The sequence below is a fragment of the Hylobates moloch genome, unplaced genomic scaffold (assembly GCF_009828535.3).
Source record: "Hylobates moloch isolate HMO894 unplaced genomic scaffold, HMol_V3 SCAFFOLD_3, whole genome shotgun sequence".
NCBI lineage: Eukaryota > Metazoa > Chordata > Mammalia > Primates > Hylobatidae > Hylobates > Hylobates moloch.
In genome coordinates, this window is record NW_026652278.1 from 53,682,643 (window position 1) to 53,703,776 (window position 21,134).

Below are 21,134 nucleotides of genomic sequence, written 5' to 3' on the forward strand. Positions count from 1 at the left end.
GCTATGACCCATTCTTCCCACACAAGTTGCCCAGGAAGGCTCACTTTCAAGGCTCCCTTGGCCCTAATTTCTGGAATCTTTTTCTCGTTTGATGTGAGATTTAGCACACAAGTGGCATTGGTGGAATTTACCTTGTAACTGAGTGTGGTGTTAGAAACAGAGCCAGTTCTCAAATCCTTGTGGGTTGGATGCTTGTATGGCTTTGTTGTCTTTGTTTCTGGCTAGACTTAAAAATCACATTGCCAGCAGGTTATCAGTACATCAAATAAATAAATAAATAAATAAATAAAAAATGCAGGCAGGTACAACTTTGCACATGCTTACTCTGTTGTCTTTTACAAAAACATTCCATCTTTCTCAGTCCCAGGGGGTCATGAGAATAAATTTACATGTGAGTGTTAGTCCAGAAGTAAAAGACAGGGTAAAATCCTGATGCTGTAGATCAAAAGCACAATTAACATGTACTTTGAAATCTGGACAACTGAAAGAGCTATGATGGGGGGCTTAAATATCTCCATGGGTGGTAATTTCAACATTGTAGTATTGTTGTCTTTTTACCCTCTTTTTGGCAGAGTTCTATGTTAGGCAATGTTAGAATTCAAATAAGTGACTGGGAAGTGTTCATTTCCTTTTATTCTTTTGCCTGCTTTTTAACTTTCTTCTTCCATATTCATCCATTTTATTTTCTTTTAGATGACCCAAATTTTCCTCTATTATTACTTTTCAGCATTGAAGTGCTGAAGACCTCAATGAAAATGTTTTACTTTTCACGATATTTTTAATCAGAAGCTTATTTTATTGAAATAGTAAGAGAATTCAAGAACCCCCTCTGTTATCTAAATATTCCTGCCCTTGCCTTCTGGAAAACAGAAAACCCCTCCTCTTTTAATGGGAAAGCAACACAAACCTGAACATAACTTGATGCTTTGAGCTGTGTAATTTGAATAAGTCACTGTCTCTATATGCCTCATTTGTACCCAGGGATAAATGTGTGTGTGTGTGTGTGTGTGTGTGTGTGTGTGTGTGTGTGTCAGAGAGAGAGAGAGAGAAAAAGAGAAAGAGAGTGGAATGAGATCAGCAGTTTGAGCCCCTTTGAAACCCTGAGATTATGGGAAGGAGAAGATGAGCTAGTGAGAATCCCCCATCCTTCTTCAACCAGAGCCACTGTTACTAGTTTTGTGTAACGGCTTTCTGCATTAGAGTTAATTTGAAAGACAGTTTCTATTTTTTAAATGTGAAAATTACCTGAATCCATGAGCCTTAGGTTCCTTCTACCTCTAACATTTTACACTACCTACATGTAATCAGATGGTTCCAGGTTTAAGAATGTTGTCTCTTCCTGTGTCCATGTGTTCTCATTGTTCAATTCCCGCCTATGAGTGAGAACATGCGGTGTTTGGTTTTTTGTCCTTGCGATAGTTTGCTGAGAGTGACAGTTTCCAGCTTCGGAGGGAGGAGGGATAGCATTAGGAGATATACCTAATGCTAAATGACGAGTTAATGGGTGCAGCACACCAACATGGCACATCTATATATATGTAACAAACCTGCAAGTTGTGCACATGTACTCTAAAACTTAACGTATAATAATTAAAAAAATGTTGTCTCTTTCAGATGTCTCTGTGTTTGACTTAGAACCATTACCATACTGCAGGTCTTCAGGCAAGTTATCTTCTCAAGGCCTTAGCTCTTCTCTTCTCTAAAATGGAGACAAGAGTTGTACCAACTTCAAAAGATTGTGGTGACAACCAAATGAGACAACTCATAGTGTCCAGCAAATTATAAATGCTCAATAAGTGTTAGTCCTTATTATCAGTCTGAAGAAATGCTTGAATTACACATGGTAGATTCACCTTCCTTTATTAATTTGACTTATGCTTATTGCAAATAAACCTTCTCCTAGAACAAACTCCAAGGTCATTAAAATAGAATATCTTATACTTTGCTTCTGTTTTAACTTGACATTGCAGGGAAAATTTATTTATATGATTTTAGAGTATTCACTTAAGAGTGAAGTGATATCCAAAACATACTGCATCATATCATGGCTATGTAGATTTCTTCCCAGAAACTTTCAGTTAAAAGTTAAAATGAAAAAAATAAAGTTGAGATGAAATGAATTGTTTCTGTGGATGATACTGTGCTGAATATCAGCTTTATCATAAATTTTAAGCTTATATTTGCAAGATTTTATTTTTTATTTCGGTCTTTGGGTCTCAGTTTCCCGATCTGTGTAAGTCAAGGAACTGGACCAATAACTGCAGATTCAACGTTGATGACTCAAAGTTTATTTCAAGTAATGCGGCAGTCTAATCAATTTGTCTCATTTCTCTGGGCCCGTTTCCTCAGCTGCAAACTGAGGAGAAAATGTTCTTACCTATCAGCTGCTTTTAATTATAATATTGGAGTTTTAACTCTTCTTTTTCTGCTCTTCCTCAACTAAGTTAGTATATAGTTATCTAATCATCCCAATTATAACATATCACAAATTAATTTCTAATGTTTCCAGGTGCACAGTTCAAAGCTTGTCAACATATACTAGGCAACTGCTCGGTGCTAGAGGCACAGTAATGAAAAGTCATGCTTCCTGCCTTCAGGAACTTGGACATCAGACATAGAATGATGATGATGATAAGGATAAGGATGATAATGACAGAGATAATAAATGTAAAGATAATTGCTTTAATAGGAATAAGTACAATATTCACTGGAGACAGAAGATCTAGAGAACCTAAATCAGCCTGGTGGCTGGGTGTTTGTGAAGGCTAGGGGAATAAAATGAGAGAGAATATTCCAAGCTGGAGGAATATTGTGTGCAAAGAGCTCAAGATGAAAAAGCAGGACTAGACCAGAAATTACAAATAGTTCGGAACTGTTGAGGTATGAAGTGCAAAAAGAGGAGGCGGGAGAGACAAATGGGCCTAGGAACTTTGTAAGCCATTTAATTGATTAATATCTGGACATATGTTGAGATTTTTCAAACATAATTGTAATGTTAAGGTTTTAAATTCAAATAGAAAAGCAGTTTTAATATAAGCTTCTGAAACTATTACAAAAATACAAAAATTCAAGATCAATATTTTTGTAGGTGGCCTTAGAAGAAACAAATTCAGGGAAATGAAGAGTGCTTGGGAAAGAACACCAAACCATCTTGCTTTGAAGTGTATCCTGAGGAGTTTTTCTGTCAAGATGACTACTGATTAAGGTTAGACATCTAAGGTAGATGTCAGATAACTAATCTTGTTTTACTAAAAATCTCTTTCGGGTTTTCATAGTTTGTGAACTTGAAGATTTGCTGTGATCTTAGTTATTTAAATTTTCTCAGTGATTTTTTTGTTTGAGAGCCTTACTCCATTAAAGAAAATCTATACAATTGATTACTTGGCATCTGATCTGTTCCTAGACTTCGAATGGATTGAAAAGTATTCTTTTCTTGAATGAAGTGGAAAGATAAAGACAAACAGATACATATATATCTATATATCTATATATGTATATATGCTCTATAAAAACGAAAAGATTGGTAAATATTCTAATTCTGGTTTGATTTTTGTAGAAAGAGCACCTGACTCAGAAGTCATGAATTCAAGGTTCTGCTATTTATTTATTATTCATTAATGATAATGATATTTATCATTATCAATAATGGTGTAATAAGCATGCGTTACTTCATTTGCATTTCCAAAATTAAAGTTATACACCCATCAAATTGTTCTAGAAGACTTGTATAAAAACCAGAAGTACTGTATGCCTTCCCCTCATTTCCCATTTCCTACAGCAATGACTTCCAAAACGTTTAGCTTGATATTACTGTTGCCACTGTGTCTCCAAATAATATGCTTACATTGCTTCCTCCTGATTTTTGAAACCGTTTTAGCTATTATCTATTGATGTTTCCTTAAAGCAGATGAGGTTTTTTTTTTTCACCACTTCCTCCCCTTACACAAAGCCCCCACTACACACAGGCACATTGCTCAATCCCTCAAATTCCTAATCTAGATATGTCATAATTTAGGTTAGATCAATATGCATGGTTTACATTATTACAACTAAACAAATGCTAGTTACGACTCAGCCAGGTTGCATACTCTGATTATTCTGAAATTTCCTGCATGTTTTGTTATACTTGGAGTTAATAATTGTCTTCTTTTTGGTACCACAGTTTTCTATGAACTAATCACTAATTGAACCACAGAGTCTTCATGAGCTGTCTCAATATCCTCTGACTATGTTCTTGCATTCCAAGAATTCCATTTAATCTAAAGAAATCTCAACCCTGAATTTTCTGACCGACTCCAGTTTGAGTTCTCTTTTCATTATCATCTTGAGGAACTCTTTTGCCTCTATCATGTGCTAGCTTGCTTGTTTTCTATATTCTACATTTTCTCTTTATCTTGATTTAATCTTGTTTTGGTGGCAAGCAATCTTTACTAGCTACCTCTGACAGGGCATAAATAAATAAAAATTTTTTTTTTTTTGAGAATGGATTTTAGCCTTATGTTTGGTTGATAGTTTTGCGGGGTATAAACTTCTACCATGGAAATTATTTTCCACTGGGCATTGCTGCATTGCCATTTGGCTCTTGATGCTGCATCCATTTGGCAGGAGTTCTGTTTTCTCTGTGCCTGCATTCAAGAAGCTGAGTACTGTTGGAGAAAGTCATAGGACAAATTATAAATTTATGATTATCATTATAATTTTATAAAGTTATGATTGCCAACATCAACTGGCCTCTCAACAGTGCCACTCATCCTTTTACAGATGCAAAGCCTATATAAAAACCTCTCAACTACCAAAAGCAAGCCAGATCTCTCTACTCTCTTCAAACCTATGACTGCTCTCTTTCCCTCCTACTCTTCATAGATAACCTTGACTTTTACTCTTTTGGGAAAATACAATCCATCATACGGGAATTCCTTCCTATTGTAAAAATGCAGCCTACAAACTGACCTATATTTGTACCCATCTTGTTTACTTTCTGATGAGCTATTTGTCCTCTTATTATCTCTTGTAATCTATTCTGTTCATGCTCTCAAAACCTGATAATATTAATGCTTCTCCTTTTTGTTGAATACTCAATTTCTGCCACCTGAATCTTTTCCAGTCACTTTTAAACATGCTCAAACCTGGCAAACCATTAAATCAACCATCTAACCAACCAAACTACCAAACAACCAGTGAGCAATAAACAGGCTCCCTTTGCCCACTTTATCCTTCAGCTATTGCTCCTTCCTCCCTTTCTCAGCCAAACCTTTTCCAAAGAGTTATTGTTACCTCTCATTTCATTAGCTATACGCACTCCTCAACCACTCCATTATGGCTTTCTTGCCAAGGTCTCAGCAATCTCATAAAAAAAAATGTTGACTTCCCTTAGTATACAAAGATGATCACACTTTCCTTTTTGTAATAGTGTTTTTCCTGAGTTTACATGACACAGCTTTATTTGTTTCTTCATTCTTCTTTCACTGCTGCTTCTATATCCTTTCACATTACACTGTCCTCTACTTGACCACTGTCAGAATTTTAAAAAGTCACGTTCCTTGGTTCCCTTTTCTTCTAACTCTCTTCTTTTCCCCTAGACAGTCTGACCCAGGTAGATGGCTAGAATTGTTACCTATAAACAAATAACACATTTTAATCTCTCGCCAAGATTCCTTTACTGAATTCCAGACCTATTCAACTGCTAACACGACATCTCTTCTTGGAGATCTCAACATCATTTCAAACTCAAAATGCCGAATTCAACTTCATGAACTTTCCTCCACTGTGATTTTCTTTCAGTATTCCCAGTTTCAGTTAATGACACCTCTCTCTCTCTTATTGTGTTAGCCAGAACCCTGGAGATATTCTCAACATTTCTCTTCCCATCACACTATTTCTAATTCATCACTTGGTGATTCTTACTGTTGAAATATTTCTCAAATCCTCTCATGTCTCTCATCTTCACCACGTATGTAAGCTAGCAGCATTTATTATCTAAACTTCCTCTATAGTCTCTTAATTGGTCCAACTGCTTCTATCTATCCTTGTCCCCCAGTCTGTTCTCCACACTACAGCCATAGTCAACTTTTTAAAATGCAAATCTAAGCACATCTTTCTTTACTTACAGCCTCTATATGATTTCCTTTTATTCTAAGGATAGAGACAAAAACTCCCTAATTTGACCTATGCTGCTTACATATGCCCCCTCTTACTTATAGCTCCTGCCCCAGTGAGTCCTAATTCCTTGTTTCCTTGTACCAGCTATGCTGGCCTTCTTTTAGTTCATCCAACAGGGGAATGCATACTGCCCCCTTCTGCTACAGTGTCTTTACTTGTGCTAATCTTATTGAGAGCCAATATAACTTATTGGCTAAGCATAAAGCACCTGAAGCTTAATTTTCAAGAGACTGCCTGGGTTCAAATTCGTATTCTTCACCTTAGTCGTGCAACCTTGAGCAAGTCATTTTACCTTTTGTGCCTCAGTTTCCTCAACTCTAAAATGAGGATAATTGTAGTATTTACCTTCAGGGATGTTACTATGATCAGATGACCATTTGCAGGGATGGCTCTTCCTTTCCTTGCCTAGTTAATTTCTCTTCCAATGTCTGTTCTGAGCTAGAGTCACTGTTTCTGAGAAGCCTTCACTGACCTCTCTGACTGAATCCAATTACTCTATTATAGGTTTTCTCATATCTTGAGTCTCTTGTTTGTAATGCTTATTGCGGGCATGATTTTATATTTGTGATTTACTTTTTGGTCAATATTCCTTCTCATTAGAATTTCAGCTCCAGGAAGGAGTACAGGGATGTGTCTGTCTTTGCTCACTATTCCGTGGGCTTAACAGTGCCAAGTACATAGTAGGGTCCTAATAAATATTTGTTGATAGAAAAACACAGTAAATGTCCCTGATGGAAAATAGTGGGAACGCTCCTAGATAAACCCTTTTGGTGCTGAAACTAGTGCCTTGGATAGAAATTAACAGTAATTAACAAGTTTATAAAAGGAACACATGATGGTGAATCAGAGCAGTTAAGTGTGCTGATGCTCTCAGTTCTTCAGGAGGTGACTCTGGGCAGGAGGGGTCTCCGCTCAAAAAGGTAAGACTTTGTATAAAGACCCACAGACGAGGCCGGGCGCGGTGGCTCACGCTTGTAATCCCAGCACTTTGGGAGGCCGAGGTGGGCGGATCACGAGGTCAGGAGATCGAGACCACGGTGAAACCCCGTCTCTACTAAAAATACAAAAAATTAGCCGGGCGTGGTGGCGGGCGCCTGTAGTCCCAGCTACTCGGAGAGGCTGAGGCAGGAGAATGGCGTGAACCCGGGAGGCGGAGCTTGCAGTGAGCCGAGATCGCGCCACTGCACTCCAGCCTGGGCGACAGAGCGAGACTCCGTCTCAAAAAAAAAAAAAAACCCACAGACCTGGGTCCGATTATTGGCTGTATTATCTGCTGCTGGACGACCTTAATCAAGTTACTTTATTTCCCACGGTATCAGTTTCCTCATCTGTACCCATCACAGGGTCAATTCCTGTTAACTAGGCAGCTGAACCTGAAATAATTTTGATTTACCTTCAGCATATTCCATGATTATCCACAGGCCTGTGCCAGTGATATGGCTCTTCCTACATGTGAGCCAGGAAGCCTCCTTCTGTGGCGCAGTGACAAACTGCTATCCCCATCATTCCTCCCCGCAAGTCTTTGTACTTTGGGTCATAAAATAATAGGCTATGAATCTGTGTGAACTGGGAAAACAGAGTTCCAAGGGCACACCCAGTATGAGCGAGTCTCCTCTTCCCCCGCGCTTCATATCCAAGCTTGACAGAGGCCGTGGGTGGGCTGGCCCTCGGCAGTGAGGCTCAGAGGTTACTGGCCGTCATCTGTCAGAGACTGACCTTGAAAACAGAGGAAAAACCCTCAGTCCCTGACAAGACAGCCCTGCCCATGTGCCAGCTGGATCCAGCTCACCAACACCGCAATCTCCGAGCCCCTTTTCTACTTTAAAAAAAAAAAAAAAAAAAGTCTGCTGAGTCCATTCCTTGAGAATCACAGAGAAAACAATTCCTTCCTCACTCCATTCAAGAAAAAAAAAAAAAAATTCCCCTTCTCAGAATAAAAAGAGTAAGCCTCTTGTCCACCTCTCGTGCAGCGGGCCACTTTGCTGGGAGGAGAGGAGGTGTCTGGGTTTGAGCCCTTCCTGGAGGTATGAACTACATGCGAACCACGTCCAGGGCGATGCCTGCGAAAGACGGGCATGATTTCTTCGCCAAGCCTTCTTTTTCCTCTTCCTCACGTTCGAGCTTGTGGAACCAACTGGGGCTGTGAGTTTCAGGGTGTAGGGTATGTATGTAAACAGCGGAATTGTGTATGCACTTAGTGTGCGTCCAGGACTCTGCTGTGCTTGAACTTGGCGTGTTTGTGTTTGTGTGTTTGGAGGATTATGAGAGTATGTGGGGGAAGAGATTTGTATGTGTAAGTGCAGAAAAGTAGTAGTGTGTGTGATGTGTGTGTGTAGACAGGAATTACGTGGACACTCCATGTGCGTTCAGGAGTGTGTGTGTGTTTGAGGAGCTATGAAAGTGCATGTATGGAAAGGATTTATACGTGTAAGTGCAGAAAGTGGCAGTGTGTACGTGGTGTGTGTGTGCGCGCGAGTGTGTGAGCGCCAGGGGCCGCCCGCCCGCCGCCGCTCCCCGTGGGCTGGCCGGGCCAATGAGCGCGCGGCTGCAGGGGCGGCGGGCGGGGAGGGGGCGCCGAGCCCTGCGGATGGAGGCGCGGGCTGCGCGGCGCGCTCATTCCGCGCGGGCGTTGCTGGCGGGGGGCGGCGCAGCCACTGGACCCGGACCGGGGCCACGACCTGGGGTGGCGGGCGGCGTGGGCGGCGCCCGGGGCTGGGATGCGCCGGGGGCTCAGTGGCGGCGGCGGCGTTGGCGGTGGCGTCGGCGGCTGCAGGGGGACGAGCTAGCGCCGCGGCGCTGGGAGCCAGTTGAGCCCGGCCGGCGAGCGGAGGCGGCAGCGCAGGCAGAGCGGCGGCGGCAGCGGGAGCCCAAGCGCTGCGCGCCCACCATGGCCGCCCAGGGAGAGCCCGGCTACCTGGCGGCGCAGTCGGATCCCGGCTCCAACAGCGAGCGCAGCACCGACTCCCCAATGCCCGGATCCGAGGACGACTTGGTCGCCGGGGCGACCCTGCACAGCCCGGAGTGGAGCGAGGAGCGCTTCCGCGTGGACAGGAAGAAACTTGAGGCCATGTTACAAGGTAGGCATCCCCCGTGTTCTCGGACTCCCCGACTGAGCCTCTAACTCCTTCTCGGACATCCCCACCGCGCGCCCCGGCGCCCGCTACTCCAGCCTACGGCCGGTTTAGCTCCAGGCCCGCTCCCCCGCGGAGCCGGAGGACACCCAGGGACTGGAGACTTCGCGGGACTCCCCACCCTTCCACGCCTCTCAGGTTTCCAGGCACTGGGGGCCCTGTGCGAACTTAACCGGCTTCAGAAAAACCGAAGGCCGAGTTTGTACTGGCGCGCCCAAGTTGCGTTCTGGAGTTTGGAGATGCCAACTTTAGCCTGGACACCTGGGCTGTGCCATCCGGACCACTCGGGCCGCACAGAGTATGCGTGACCCTCCCCACGCCCTGGCAGCCTCGAGTTCTGTCTCTCCGTCTGTTTCACTCTCTCCCCTTGTCAGTGTCCACTTCCTCCAGCTGAGGGGCCTTGTCTCGCTATTGGGAAACGCTCCGCAGATGTCAAAGCTTAAGACAGGAGCTCCCGCCCCCACCACTGTGGTCAAGGAGGGCCAGGATGGGGGTGAGCAGCCAAAGCGAGGGGGGAGTGTGGAGGCAGTGCTGCTATGTTTGAGGACAGTGTTCATCTCTTGACAGGCTTATAAAACACATCTTGAGTTACATTCAGTCCATAAAAATCTTCCTATGCTATGGGTGTCTGACTTTGTCTTTCACAACTTAGAATTATTTTTAACTCTTTAATTTCTTTGGGACTTTACCAGGCAGAAAATCTTCAACGATACTGGATCGAAAACAGATTCTGATTTATAATACGAGTATTGGAGTGAATGTCAAAACGTCCAAGGTCATTTTGACCTTTCTTAAAATCTATAAATTACTAGCCTACCTGTAGCCACCGATGTGGCTCATTTCCCACTTCCAAAGAGAGAAATGAGTTAGTTTGAATGACTGCTATTCTTAAAATACGTGTACGGGACCAGGCATTAGTCTCACTTAGGGCGCTGGTGAAGATTCATTCAGTAGCTAGTGTTCTTTTATCGCGGGAGAGTTTGGAGCTTTTCAAACTTTATTTGTGGCTTTCTGCATAACTTACTTTGACTTTATCAGTCAATGCATCTCAGTATGGGAACGATTTAGCCCTCTGTGGAGATGCAGTGGCTTTTTAGAACAATTAAGCAGGTTATTTTAAGAGAGAACAACATGTTTTCCAAAACAATAACTTGGTGGAAACAAATAGCAAGAGTGTTTGGCAGGCGTTTTTTGGATGTGCTACAGGCTTTCCTCCCTTGTTGCTTATTTTTATTGATAAAGATCCCTAATGTGTGTCATGTCTTTGTCTCTCCCCTTCCCTCTCTTTTTTTCTCAAATTATGTAACTTTTGAGGAGAGTTACTTCTGTGATAAACTCTTCAAGTAAGACCGTTATAAGATAGATTTGGAAATTAAAGCCCCAGTTGCATTTCAGTAACTAATTTTAGTTATTTCGTCTGTTCTGTGGTTCTTTTTGTCTAGTTAATGATTATAAAACAAAATATTAAATTTATGTCAGGCATATATTGTGAGATCGTTTGGAATGAACTGATAGTAGCACATACTCATCCTTTTCAACCAGCTTTCAGTTTTCTACATTAGTTTGGAGTGATATGAAAGAATGATCTGTTTCACCTGCGCACAAACAAGTAAGGACAGCCATGTTAGCTTCTGGGAAGTTCAAGTGTATAACCTGAGCTTTAGAAGTGAATTTCCTTTTTTGATTTAATTCATTTTCGCTTTGAATAAAATGAAATTTTGATGAGACTTTTTGAAAATTTGAAGGCTCTTTTGTGTTAATAGATGTGATATTACGACCTGAGATGGTTTGAAATTGCTTTGCAGTAATAAAGTTTATTTTACAGAAAGTCTTAACATCTCTTGAACAACCGATATACAGTCATGCATTGCTTAAGGACTACGACTGGGATACATTCTTAGAAATGTGTCCTTAGGCATTTTCATTGTGCAAACATCATGGAGTGTAGTTACACAAACCTAGATTGTGTAGCCTGCTACACCTACTACCTAGGCTATGTGGTATAGTCTGTTGCTCCTAGGCTACAAATAATGTTACTAGGCTACAAGGCATGTTACTATACCTAATACTGTAGACAGTTGTGGCACAGTGGTATTTGTGTATCTAAATATATCTAAACATTGGAAAGGTAATGTGTTATGTTACTATGGCTATGACATCACTAGGCGATAGGAATTTTTCAGCTTCATTATAATCTTATGGGACCATTGTAGTATATGTGGTTAGTTGTTGACCAAAACGCAAGTGTGAGCACTGGGACCACTAATACCTGGGTTCAAAACCCTATAGGATCTCAGGAAAGTTGCTAGGCCTCTCTCTGCCTTCAGTTTGCCCATCTGTAGTAAAATGGAGCTGATACTAGGACCTTTTAGGTTTTGGGAGAATCGAAAGAGATAATGCGTAACAAGCTAACATTTGCCCAGTGTTTGGTCAATGATAAGAACTTAATGAATATTTGTTGTTATTATTAATAATAAATATTGCATCATGGATTAAAAGGACTTCCAGTGCCTACCACAATGTATGAAATATAGTATATACTCAATAAATAGTTGGGGAACAAAATAATTTTGCAAGTTCATAATTGCAGAAGTAAAATAGAAACTAAAGAAGTAAGTCTGTCAAGTCAATAAGCATTCTAATATTGTTAGATATTCTTGGGTGGAAAGCTTTTTATTTGAAAAGTGCCAAGTAAGTAAAGTCTATATCTGAGTTTTCAATTATTGTGAATTTGGGTGTGCTATTTTTCTATTTACAATTGACTTAAAATAGGTACGGGTTTCCAATTTAAATCAGGATAAATAAGATTATCTGCCTTTAAGTATTCAGAGTGCAAATTGGTGATTATAATGCTTGGAATTTGTTTCCAGAGAGACTGTCCTGGGGGCAAGTTAATCTTTAATGAGTTGTATTTTTATTAGTAGAGAAATTCTTCTACGCAATGGACCAAAAATTCAGTGAGGTTAATATATGGGCAATAGGGTAGTAGTCAAATAAATGAAATACCATTCTTAGATGATCATTGAAACTTAAAAGAATTGTTACAGATAAAAACCACCAGGCCAACAATGTAGGGAAATATCACTCTTTTTTCATGGTTTTTTTACTGGCAGATTGGGGTCTAATTACTACTTCGAAACAACCATGCAGAGTATCTGATGTTTTTGCTGTAAATGAAGACTATCAGTTTTATTAGTTTACAGTTTTATAAGTGGAAATTTATTTTCAAGTTTGGCTTTTTGATGGGTGTGTTATGTCTTGGAATGAATACCACAGACAGCATTTTTAATGATAAAATCCGTATATAATTTCTTTAATACTAATCTTCAAATGTAAATTTCATGCATCATGTGAAATAATAGTATTGATTTATGTAAGTCAATTAAATTTTAGTTAAATTAACTCAAAGTTATAAGTTACATATCATAACTCACATTAACTCAACTATGAGTTATCAGGGAGGAAAGGGAGGAGAGTGTTATAGCAGGAAGTCTGGGAGAAAGTAGGAAATAATTGAGTCAAGAGAATCAGAGATACAGTCTTGGTGTTTGCCAGAGTGCTGAGGCAATCACAGGATTCCTATATTAAGACTTTTCTTTTTAAAAGTATTTTTCTTTGTAAAAACATATATGTGTACTATAAAATTAAAAATTCCCATATATAACACAGCACTTCAAATTATTAAAAAAAATTTCCCACATAAAATTCAGAAGCTTTGGCATTTTCAAAGTTTGGGAATCCCTTCTTTCAGTAGAGAAAGTAGTGAGTGTTAAAAAGTGGGACCTGTGGTGGGGAGGAATGGCCTATTTTCATGAAAGGAGATTGACATCTGGTGGGATTTTATGATACTGCTGCCAAAGAATTTAAGAACCATGTTGCATTTTTGCAATGATAGGCAGAACTGGGGTCATTTGCTACTGCTTGGTTAAGTAGCAGAGTTAGCCACTGAAATAGAGGTTGTTGTACATCATTGATTAACAGTAGGAGCAGCAACTATGTTGTCTCTTTAATTCAGCAAACTTTAGTGGATTTTTAAAATGATTTGATGAACAGATAATTTAGACTTTTTTCATGAGAGCGGGAAGAAATATGAAGCCAAAAATGTATGAAAATGGGGGAGTACTGAAAGTGAAGATAAAGAGTAAAGCTTAAATAAACAGAGTTTTCTAGCTAATGCTTGATCAAGGCTAATAAACAGCAAAAACAAATCAAATAAGTTTATGAGCTTAGAGATTAAGAGCACAGGGCTCCGGGCTAAATCTAGATTTGAATCTTGATGCTACATTTTAATAGGGAACTTGGGAGAATCCATCACTTGCGACCTCATTTCTCAAACGGGACAGTTAATGGTAGTACTTACCTCCTGAGGTAGTTTTGACAATGAAGAGGAAAAAGGTGTATGTAAGTCATCCCAGTGCTGGCAACATAGGAAGTGCTGAATAAGCTAATAACAATATTCACAGTAAATCATAATGTATAAAATGCCCTTTCTTATATTGATCATGAAAATCAAGTATATTGGAAACTTTAGTTTGGTCTTAAATTATCTTATGATTAATGAACATGCACAGCTATCTAAATATTATTATTGGCCTTCCTGGCAGCTTGCCATGTGTTGAGTACACTTGTAAAGGTGGGTGGGTAAATACTAAGCAAAGCTCCATTAGACATGAGTGTGGAATTCTAGATTTTGCTCAGGATGAGAGGGCATTTCGCCCTTTTTAGTTGTAAATTGTTCTTGCTTTGAGTATTTTTCATTCTTTGACTGGTCCTGAGCCATTCATTTCTATTATGGTTTACTAAAGACTAGCAGCGAAATCAGTTAATCTCTCTTCTAGTTGTAAGTTGCTCTGAATTTGAGTCATTCATTGGTGTGTAGAAAGAAGCTTTTTTGAAGAAAATACTCTGCCTGGGTTAACATGTTTCATTTGCTCACCTGTAAAATGGGGATAATAATAGTCCCACTTTATGGTGATACTGTGAATGCTGAGTGTGAGAATGTATGTAAAATGCTTGGCTCAGTGCCAGGTTGATGGTGCTTAATAAACATCAGATGCGGCAGTACTGTCTCACATGATGGATAAAGATTTCAAAACACTAGAAAGCAAATACTTGCCAAGTCTTCTTTTCTTTTTTCTTCTAATTGCATGTAAATCCTTTGGGTGTGTGTGTGGGGGGATGTGTTTGATGTGTTTTAGTGAAAGTCTTCCTCAAAAAATTAGAAAAGTTTTGTTATGACAATTTATTTGATCCAGAGAGCATAGTTGAAATTAAAATTGCTTTATAGATTAAGTGAAAAAACACATCAGAGGTTGTATAGCTTGGCAGTAAAGAGCCCAGGAGCTGCTTTCAGACTAACTTGGATTGAGGAGGTCCTCACTTTGCTTCTTGTAGAGTTCCGTGAGGATGCACTGAGAGGGGCAGTAAAACCTCACGCTCACGGGCGTGGAGCAAGCACTCTCAGTCACTGTTATCTCTATGAAGACTTGGGGGGTTTTGGTGAAGTTGATCATTGATAAATACATAGCTAGAGAGGTTTGTTACACCAATGACTTTTACAGGCAAGAATGTATTTGGCTGCGACTAACAGGAAACCTGACACAGAGTGGCTTAAACAAGCCAGGGGTTTGTCTTTCTCACCTAATGAGAAGTCTGGGGCTAAGCAGTCCAGGCTCCAAGAGCTGCTCAAGGGCATCAGGAGCCCCGTGTCTTCCCTCTTCCCTGCCTCCACCATCTTCAGCCTGTGGTTTTTTGCCTTATTTTTGCACTATGGCTGTGGCTGTGTCTTGAGGTGTGTCTGTGGTTTATGCAGGTAAAAGGCGGAAGAACAAAAATTATTTTCTCTTAGAGATTTTGCCTTTTTATGTGACAAAGAATTCTCTCTCCTGGAACTTCTATCTGTACTACTTTGGCCATCTTTTGCTGCAAAAGACTCTGGGAATCTATCTTCTTTTTCCTGCCTCACTAGTGGAAGTAGGCAAAGAAGAAGGGGGTCAGAATGGATGCTGAATGTTTTACCCCATATTTTCCTCACAGTGGGCAAAGTGGAGGAGCATTGAGACTCAAAATTGCAAATTGCAACTGAAGTCAAAGCTTACCTGTATCAGAGACTTTGGACTGTGCTGATAATCTGTAGGAACTTATATTATTCAGTAACATTATATATCAGTAGAATTTCTTTCTTTCCTTTTTTTAAATGATAATTTTTTTTCATCAGGCAGCCCCTGAACCAGAATAGGTTCTGAGAGGCTCCCTAGAATTTCTTTCTTGGCATAGTCCAGAAATAAACCTAAATACCAAAGAGGAAACCAACTTTGATCATCTAAAGCTCTTCTCATCTTGTTACTCCTTTTATGAACAGAATCTAGGGCCACTGAGTACTGGAACTGTCTCTAAACTCTCCATTGTTTTCTCCATGTCAAATGTTTTTTTTTTTTTGCATAGAAAATTACGTGGTACAATAAAAATACTTATTTCACTTTTTATTTTTATTTATTTATTTATTTATTTATTTATTTTCATTGCCATTCTTTTTTATTATTATACTTTAGGTTTTAGGGTACATGTGCACAATGTGCAGGTTTGTTACATATGTATCCATGTGCCATGTTGTTTTGCTGCACCCATTAGCTCGTCATTTAGCATTAGGTATATCTCCTAATGCTGTCCCTCCCCCCTCCCCCCACCCCAAAGCAGTCCCCGGAGTGTGATGTTCCTCTTCCTGTGTCCATGAGTTCTCATAGTTCAATTCCCACCTATGAGTGAGAACATGCGGTGTTTGGTTTTTTGTCCTTGTGATAGTTTACTGAGAATGATGTTTCCCAGTTTCATCCATGTCCCTACAAAGGACATGAACTCATCATTTTTTATGGCTGCATAGTATTCCATGGTGTATATGTGCCACATTTTCTTAATCCAGTCTATCGTTGTTGGACATTTGGGTTGGTTCCAAGTCTTTGCTATTGTGAATAGTGCCACAATAAACATACGTGTGCATGTGTCTTTATAGCAGCATGATTTATAGTCCTTTGGGTATATACCCAGTAATGGGATGGCTGGGTCAAATGGTATTTCTAGTTCTAGATCCCTGAGGAATTGCCACACTGACTTCCACAATGGTTGAACTAGTTTACACTCCCAACAACAGTGTAAAAGTGTTCCTATTTCTCCACATCCTCTCCAGCACCTGTTGTTTCCTGACTTTTGAATGATGGCCATTCTAACTGGTGTGAGATAGTATCTCACTGTGGTTTTGATTTGCATTTCTCTGATGGCCAGTGATGATGAGCATTTTTTCATGTGTCTTTTGGCTGCATAAATGTCTTCTTTTGAGAAGTGTCTGTTCATGTCCTTTGCCCACTTTTTGATGGGGTTGTTTTTTTCTTGTAAATTTGTTTGAGTTCATTGTAGATTCTGGATATTAGCCCTTTGTCAGATGAGTAGGTTGCAAAAATTTTCTCCCATTCTGTAGGTTGCCTGTTCACTCTGATGGTAGTTTCTTTTGCTGTGCAGAAGCTCTTTAGTTTAATTAGATCCTATTTGTCAATTTTGGCTTTTGTTGCCATTGCTTTTGGTGTTTTAGACATGAAGTCCTTGCTCACGCCTGTGTCCTGAATGGTATTGCCTAGGTTTTCTTGTAGGATTTTAATGGTTTTAGGTCTAACATTTAAGTCTTTAATCCATCTTGAATTAATTTTTGTATAAGGTGTAAGGAAGGGATCCAGTTTCAGCTTTCTACATATGGCTAGCCAGTTTTCCCAGCACCATTTATTAAATAGGGAATCCTTTCCCCATTTCCTGTTTTTGTCAGGTTTGTCAAAGATCAGATAGTTGTAGATATGTGGCATCATTTCTGAGGGCTCTGTTCTGTTCCATTGGTCTATATCTCTGTTGTGGTACCAGTACCATGCTGTTTTGGTTACTGTAGCCTTGTAGTATAGTTTGAAGTCAGGTAGCGTGATGCCTCCACCTTTGTTCTTTTGGCTTAGGATTGACTTGGCTATGTGGGCTCTTTTTTGGTTCCATATGAACTTTAAAGTAGTTTTTTCCAATTCTGTGAAGAAAGTCATTGGTAGCTTGATGGGGATGGCATTGAATCTATAAATGACCTTGGGCAGTATGGCCATTTTCACGATATTGATTCTTCCAACCCATGAGCATGGAATGTTCTTCCATTTGTTTGTATCCTCTTTGATTTCATTGAGCAGTGGTTTGTAGTTCTCCTTGAAGAGGTCCTTCACATCCCTTGTAAGTTGGATTCCTAGGTATTTTATTCTCTTTGAAGCAATTGTGAATGGGAGTTCACTCATGATTTGGCTCTCTGTTTGTCTGTGTTTGGTGTACAAGAATGCTTGTGATTTTTGTACATTGATTTTGTATCCTGAGACTTTGCTGAAGTTGCTAATCAGCTTAAGAGGATTTTGGGCTGAGACAATGGGGTTTTCTAGATATACAATCATGTCATCTGCAAACAGGGACAATTTGACTTCCTCTTTTCCTAATTGAATACCCTTTATTTCCTTCTCCTGCCTGATTGCTCTGGCCAGAACTTCCAGCAGTATGTTGAATAGGAGTGGTGAGAGAGGGCATCCCTGTCTTGTGCCCATTTTCAAAGGGAATGCTTCCAGTTTTTGCCCGTTCAGTATGATGTTAGCTGTGGGTTTGTCATAGATAGCTCTTATTATTTTGAGATACGTCCCATCAATACCTAATTTATTGAGAGTTTTTAGCATGAAGGTTTGTGGAATTTTGTCAAAGGCCTTTTCTGCATCTATTGAGATAATCATGTGGTTTTTGTCTTTCGTTCTGTTTATATGCTGGATTATGTTTATTGTTTTGCGTATGTTGAACAGCCTTGCATCCCAGGGATGAAGCCCACTTGATCATGGTGGATAAGCTTTTTGATGTGCTGCTGGATTCGGTTTGCCAGTATTTTATTGAGGATTTTTGCATCAATGTTCATCAAGGATATTGGTCTGAAATTCTCTTTTTTGGTTATGTCTGTGCCAGGCTTTAGTATCAGGATGATGCTGGCTTCATAAAATGTGTTAGGGAGGATTCCCTCTTTTTCTATCGATTGGAATAGTTTCAGAAGGAATGGTACCAGTTCCTCCTTGTACCTCTGGTAGAATTCAGCTGTGAATCCATCAGGTCCTGGACTCTTTTTGGTTGGTAAGCTATTGATTATTGCCACAATTTCAGAACCTGTTATTGGTCTATTCAGAGCTTCAACTTCTTCCTGGTTTAGTCTTGGGAGGGTGTATTTGTCGAGGAATTTATCCATTTCTTCTAGATTTTCTAGTTTATTTGCATAGAGATGTTTGTAGTATTCTCTGATGGTAGATTGTATTTCTGTGGGATTGGTGGTGATATCCCCTTTTTCATTTTTTATTGCATCTATTTGATTCTTCTCTCTTTTCTTCTTTATTAGTCTTGCTAGTGGTCTATCAGTTTTGTTGATCTTTTCAAAACACCAGCTCCTGGATTCATTAATTTTTTGAAGGGTTTTTTGTGTCTCTATTTCCTTCAATTCTGCTCTGATTTTAGGTATTTCTAGGCTTCTGCTAGCTTTTGAATGTGTTTGCTCTTGCTTTTCTAGTTCTTTTAATTGTGATGTTAGGGTGTCAATTTTGGATCTTTCCTGCTTTCTCTTGTGGGCATTTCGTGCTATAAATTTCCCTCTACACACTGCTTTGAACGTGTCCCAGAGATTCTGGTATGTTGTGTCTTTGTTCTCATTGGTTTCAAAGAACATTTTTATTTCTGCCTTCATTTCATTATGTACCCAATAGTCATTCAGGAGCAGGTTGTTCAGTTTCCATGTAGTTGAGCGGTTTTGAGTGAGTTTCTTAATCCTGAGTTCTAGTTTGATTGCAGTGTGGTCTGAGAGACAGTTTGTTATAATTTCTGTTCTTTTACATTTGCTGAGGTGAGCTTTACTTCCAACTGTGTGGTCAATTTTGGAATAGGTGTGGTGTGGTGCTGAACAAAATGTATATTCTGTTGATTTGGGGTGGAGAGTTCTGTAGATGTCTATTAGGTCTGCTTGGTGCAGAGCTGAGTTCAATTCCTGGATATCCTTGTTAACTTTCTGTCTCGTTGATCTGTCTAATGTTGACAGTGGGGTGTTAAAATCTCCCATTATTATTGTGTGGGAGTTTAAGTCCCTTTGTAGGTCACTCAGGACTTGCTTTATGAATCTGGGTGCTCCTGTGTTGGGTGCATATATATTTAGGATAGTTAGCTCTTCTTGTTGAATTGATCCCTTTACCATTATGTAATGGCCTTCTTTGTCTCTTTTGATCTTTGTTGGTTTAAAGTCTATTTTATCAGAGACTAGGATTGCAACCCCTGCCTTTTTTTGTTTTCCATTTGCTTGATAGATCTTCCTCCATCCCTTTATTCTGAGTCTATGTATGTCTCTGCATGTGAGATGGGTTTCCTGAATACAGCACACTGATGGGTCCTGACTCCTTATCCAGTTTGCCAGTCTGTGTCTTTTAATTGGAGCATTTAGCCCATTTACATTTAAGGTTAATATTGTTATGTGTGAATGTGATCCTGTCATTATGATGTTAGTTGGTTATTTTGCTCATTAGTTGATGCAGTTTCTTCCTAGCCTCGATGGTCTTTACAATTTGGCATGTTTTTGCAGGGGCTGGTACCGGTTGTTCCTTTCCATGTTTAGTGCTTCCTTCAGGAGCTCTTTTAGGGCAGGCCTGGTGGTGACAAAATCACTCAGCATTTGCTTGTCTGTAAGGTATTTTATTTCTCCTTCACTTATGAAGCTTAGTTTGGCTGGATATGAAATTCTGGGTTGAAAATTCTTTTCTTTAAGAATGTTGAATATCGGCCCCCACTCTTTTCTGGCTTGTAGAGTTTCTGCTGAGAGATCAGCTGTTAGTCTGATGGGCTTCCCTTTGTGGGTAACTTGACCTTTCTCTCTGGCTGCCCTTAACATTTTTTCCTTCATTTCAACTTTGGTGAATCTAACAATTATGTGTCTTGGAGTTGCTCTTCTCGAGGAGTATCTTTGTGGCATTCTCTGTATTTCCTGAATCTGAATGTTGGCCTGCCTTGCTAGATTGGGGAAGTTCTCCTGGATAATATCTTGCAGAGTGTTTTCCAACTTGGTTCCATTCTCCCCGTCATTTTCAGGTTCACCAATCAGACGTAGGTTTGGTCTTTTCACATAGTCCCAAATTTCTTGGAGGCTTTGTTCATTTCTTTTTATTCTTTTTTCTCTAAGCTTCCCTTCTCCCTTCATTTCATTCATTTCATCTTCCATCAGTGATACCCTTTCTTCCAGTTGATCGCACCTGCTACCGAGGCTTCTGCAATCTTCGCGTAGTTCTGGATACTTGGCTTTCAGCTCCATCAGCTCCTTTAAGCCCTTCTCTCCATTGGTTATTCTAGTTATCCATTCTTCTAATTTTTTTTCAAAGTTTTTAACTTCTTTGCTATTGTTTTGAATTTCCTCCCGTAGCTCGGAGTAGTTTCATTGTCTGAAGCCTTCTTCTCTCAACTCGTCAAAGTCATCCTCCATCCAGCTTTGTTCCGTTGCTGGTGAGGAACTGTGTTCCTTTGAAGGAGGAGAGGTGCTCTGCTTTTTAGAGTTTCCAGTTTTTCTACTCTGTTTTTTCCCCATCTTTGTGGTTTTATCTACTTTTGGTCTTTGATGATGGTGATGTACAGATGGGTTTTTGGTGTGGATGTCCTTTCTGTTTGTTAGTTTTCCTTCTACCAGACAGGACCCTCAGCTGCAGGTCTGTTGGAGTTTACTAGAGGTCCACTCCAGACCCTGTTTGGCTGGGTGTCAGCAGCGGTGGCTGCAGAACAGCAGAT

At 40.0% G+C, this 21,134-nt stretch overlaps 1 protein-coding gene across 4 annotated transcripts in view; it reads left to right on the forward strand.

The window, feature by feature from the left end:
* Window positions 1-8,737: 8,737 nt before the first annotated feature.
* BICC1 (BicC family RNA binding protein 1) overlaps window positions 8,738-21,134 on the forward strand; it is a 327,983-nt gene continuing 315,586 nt past the window's right edge. For all 4 annotated transcript variants that reach the window (XM_032137753.2, XM_058436258.1, XM_058436259.1 and 1 more), the window contains exon 1: window positions 8,738-9,236. In XM_032137753.2, coding sequence (XP_031993644.1) covers window positions 8,747-9,236 — 490 coding nt within the window. In that variant the 5' untranslated portion in view covers window positions 8,738-8,746. The remainder of the gene's footprint in view (window positions 9,237-21,134) is intronic.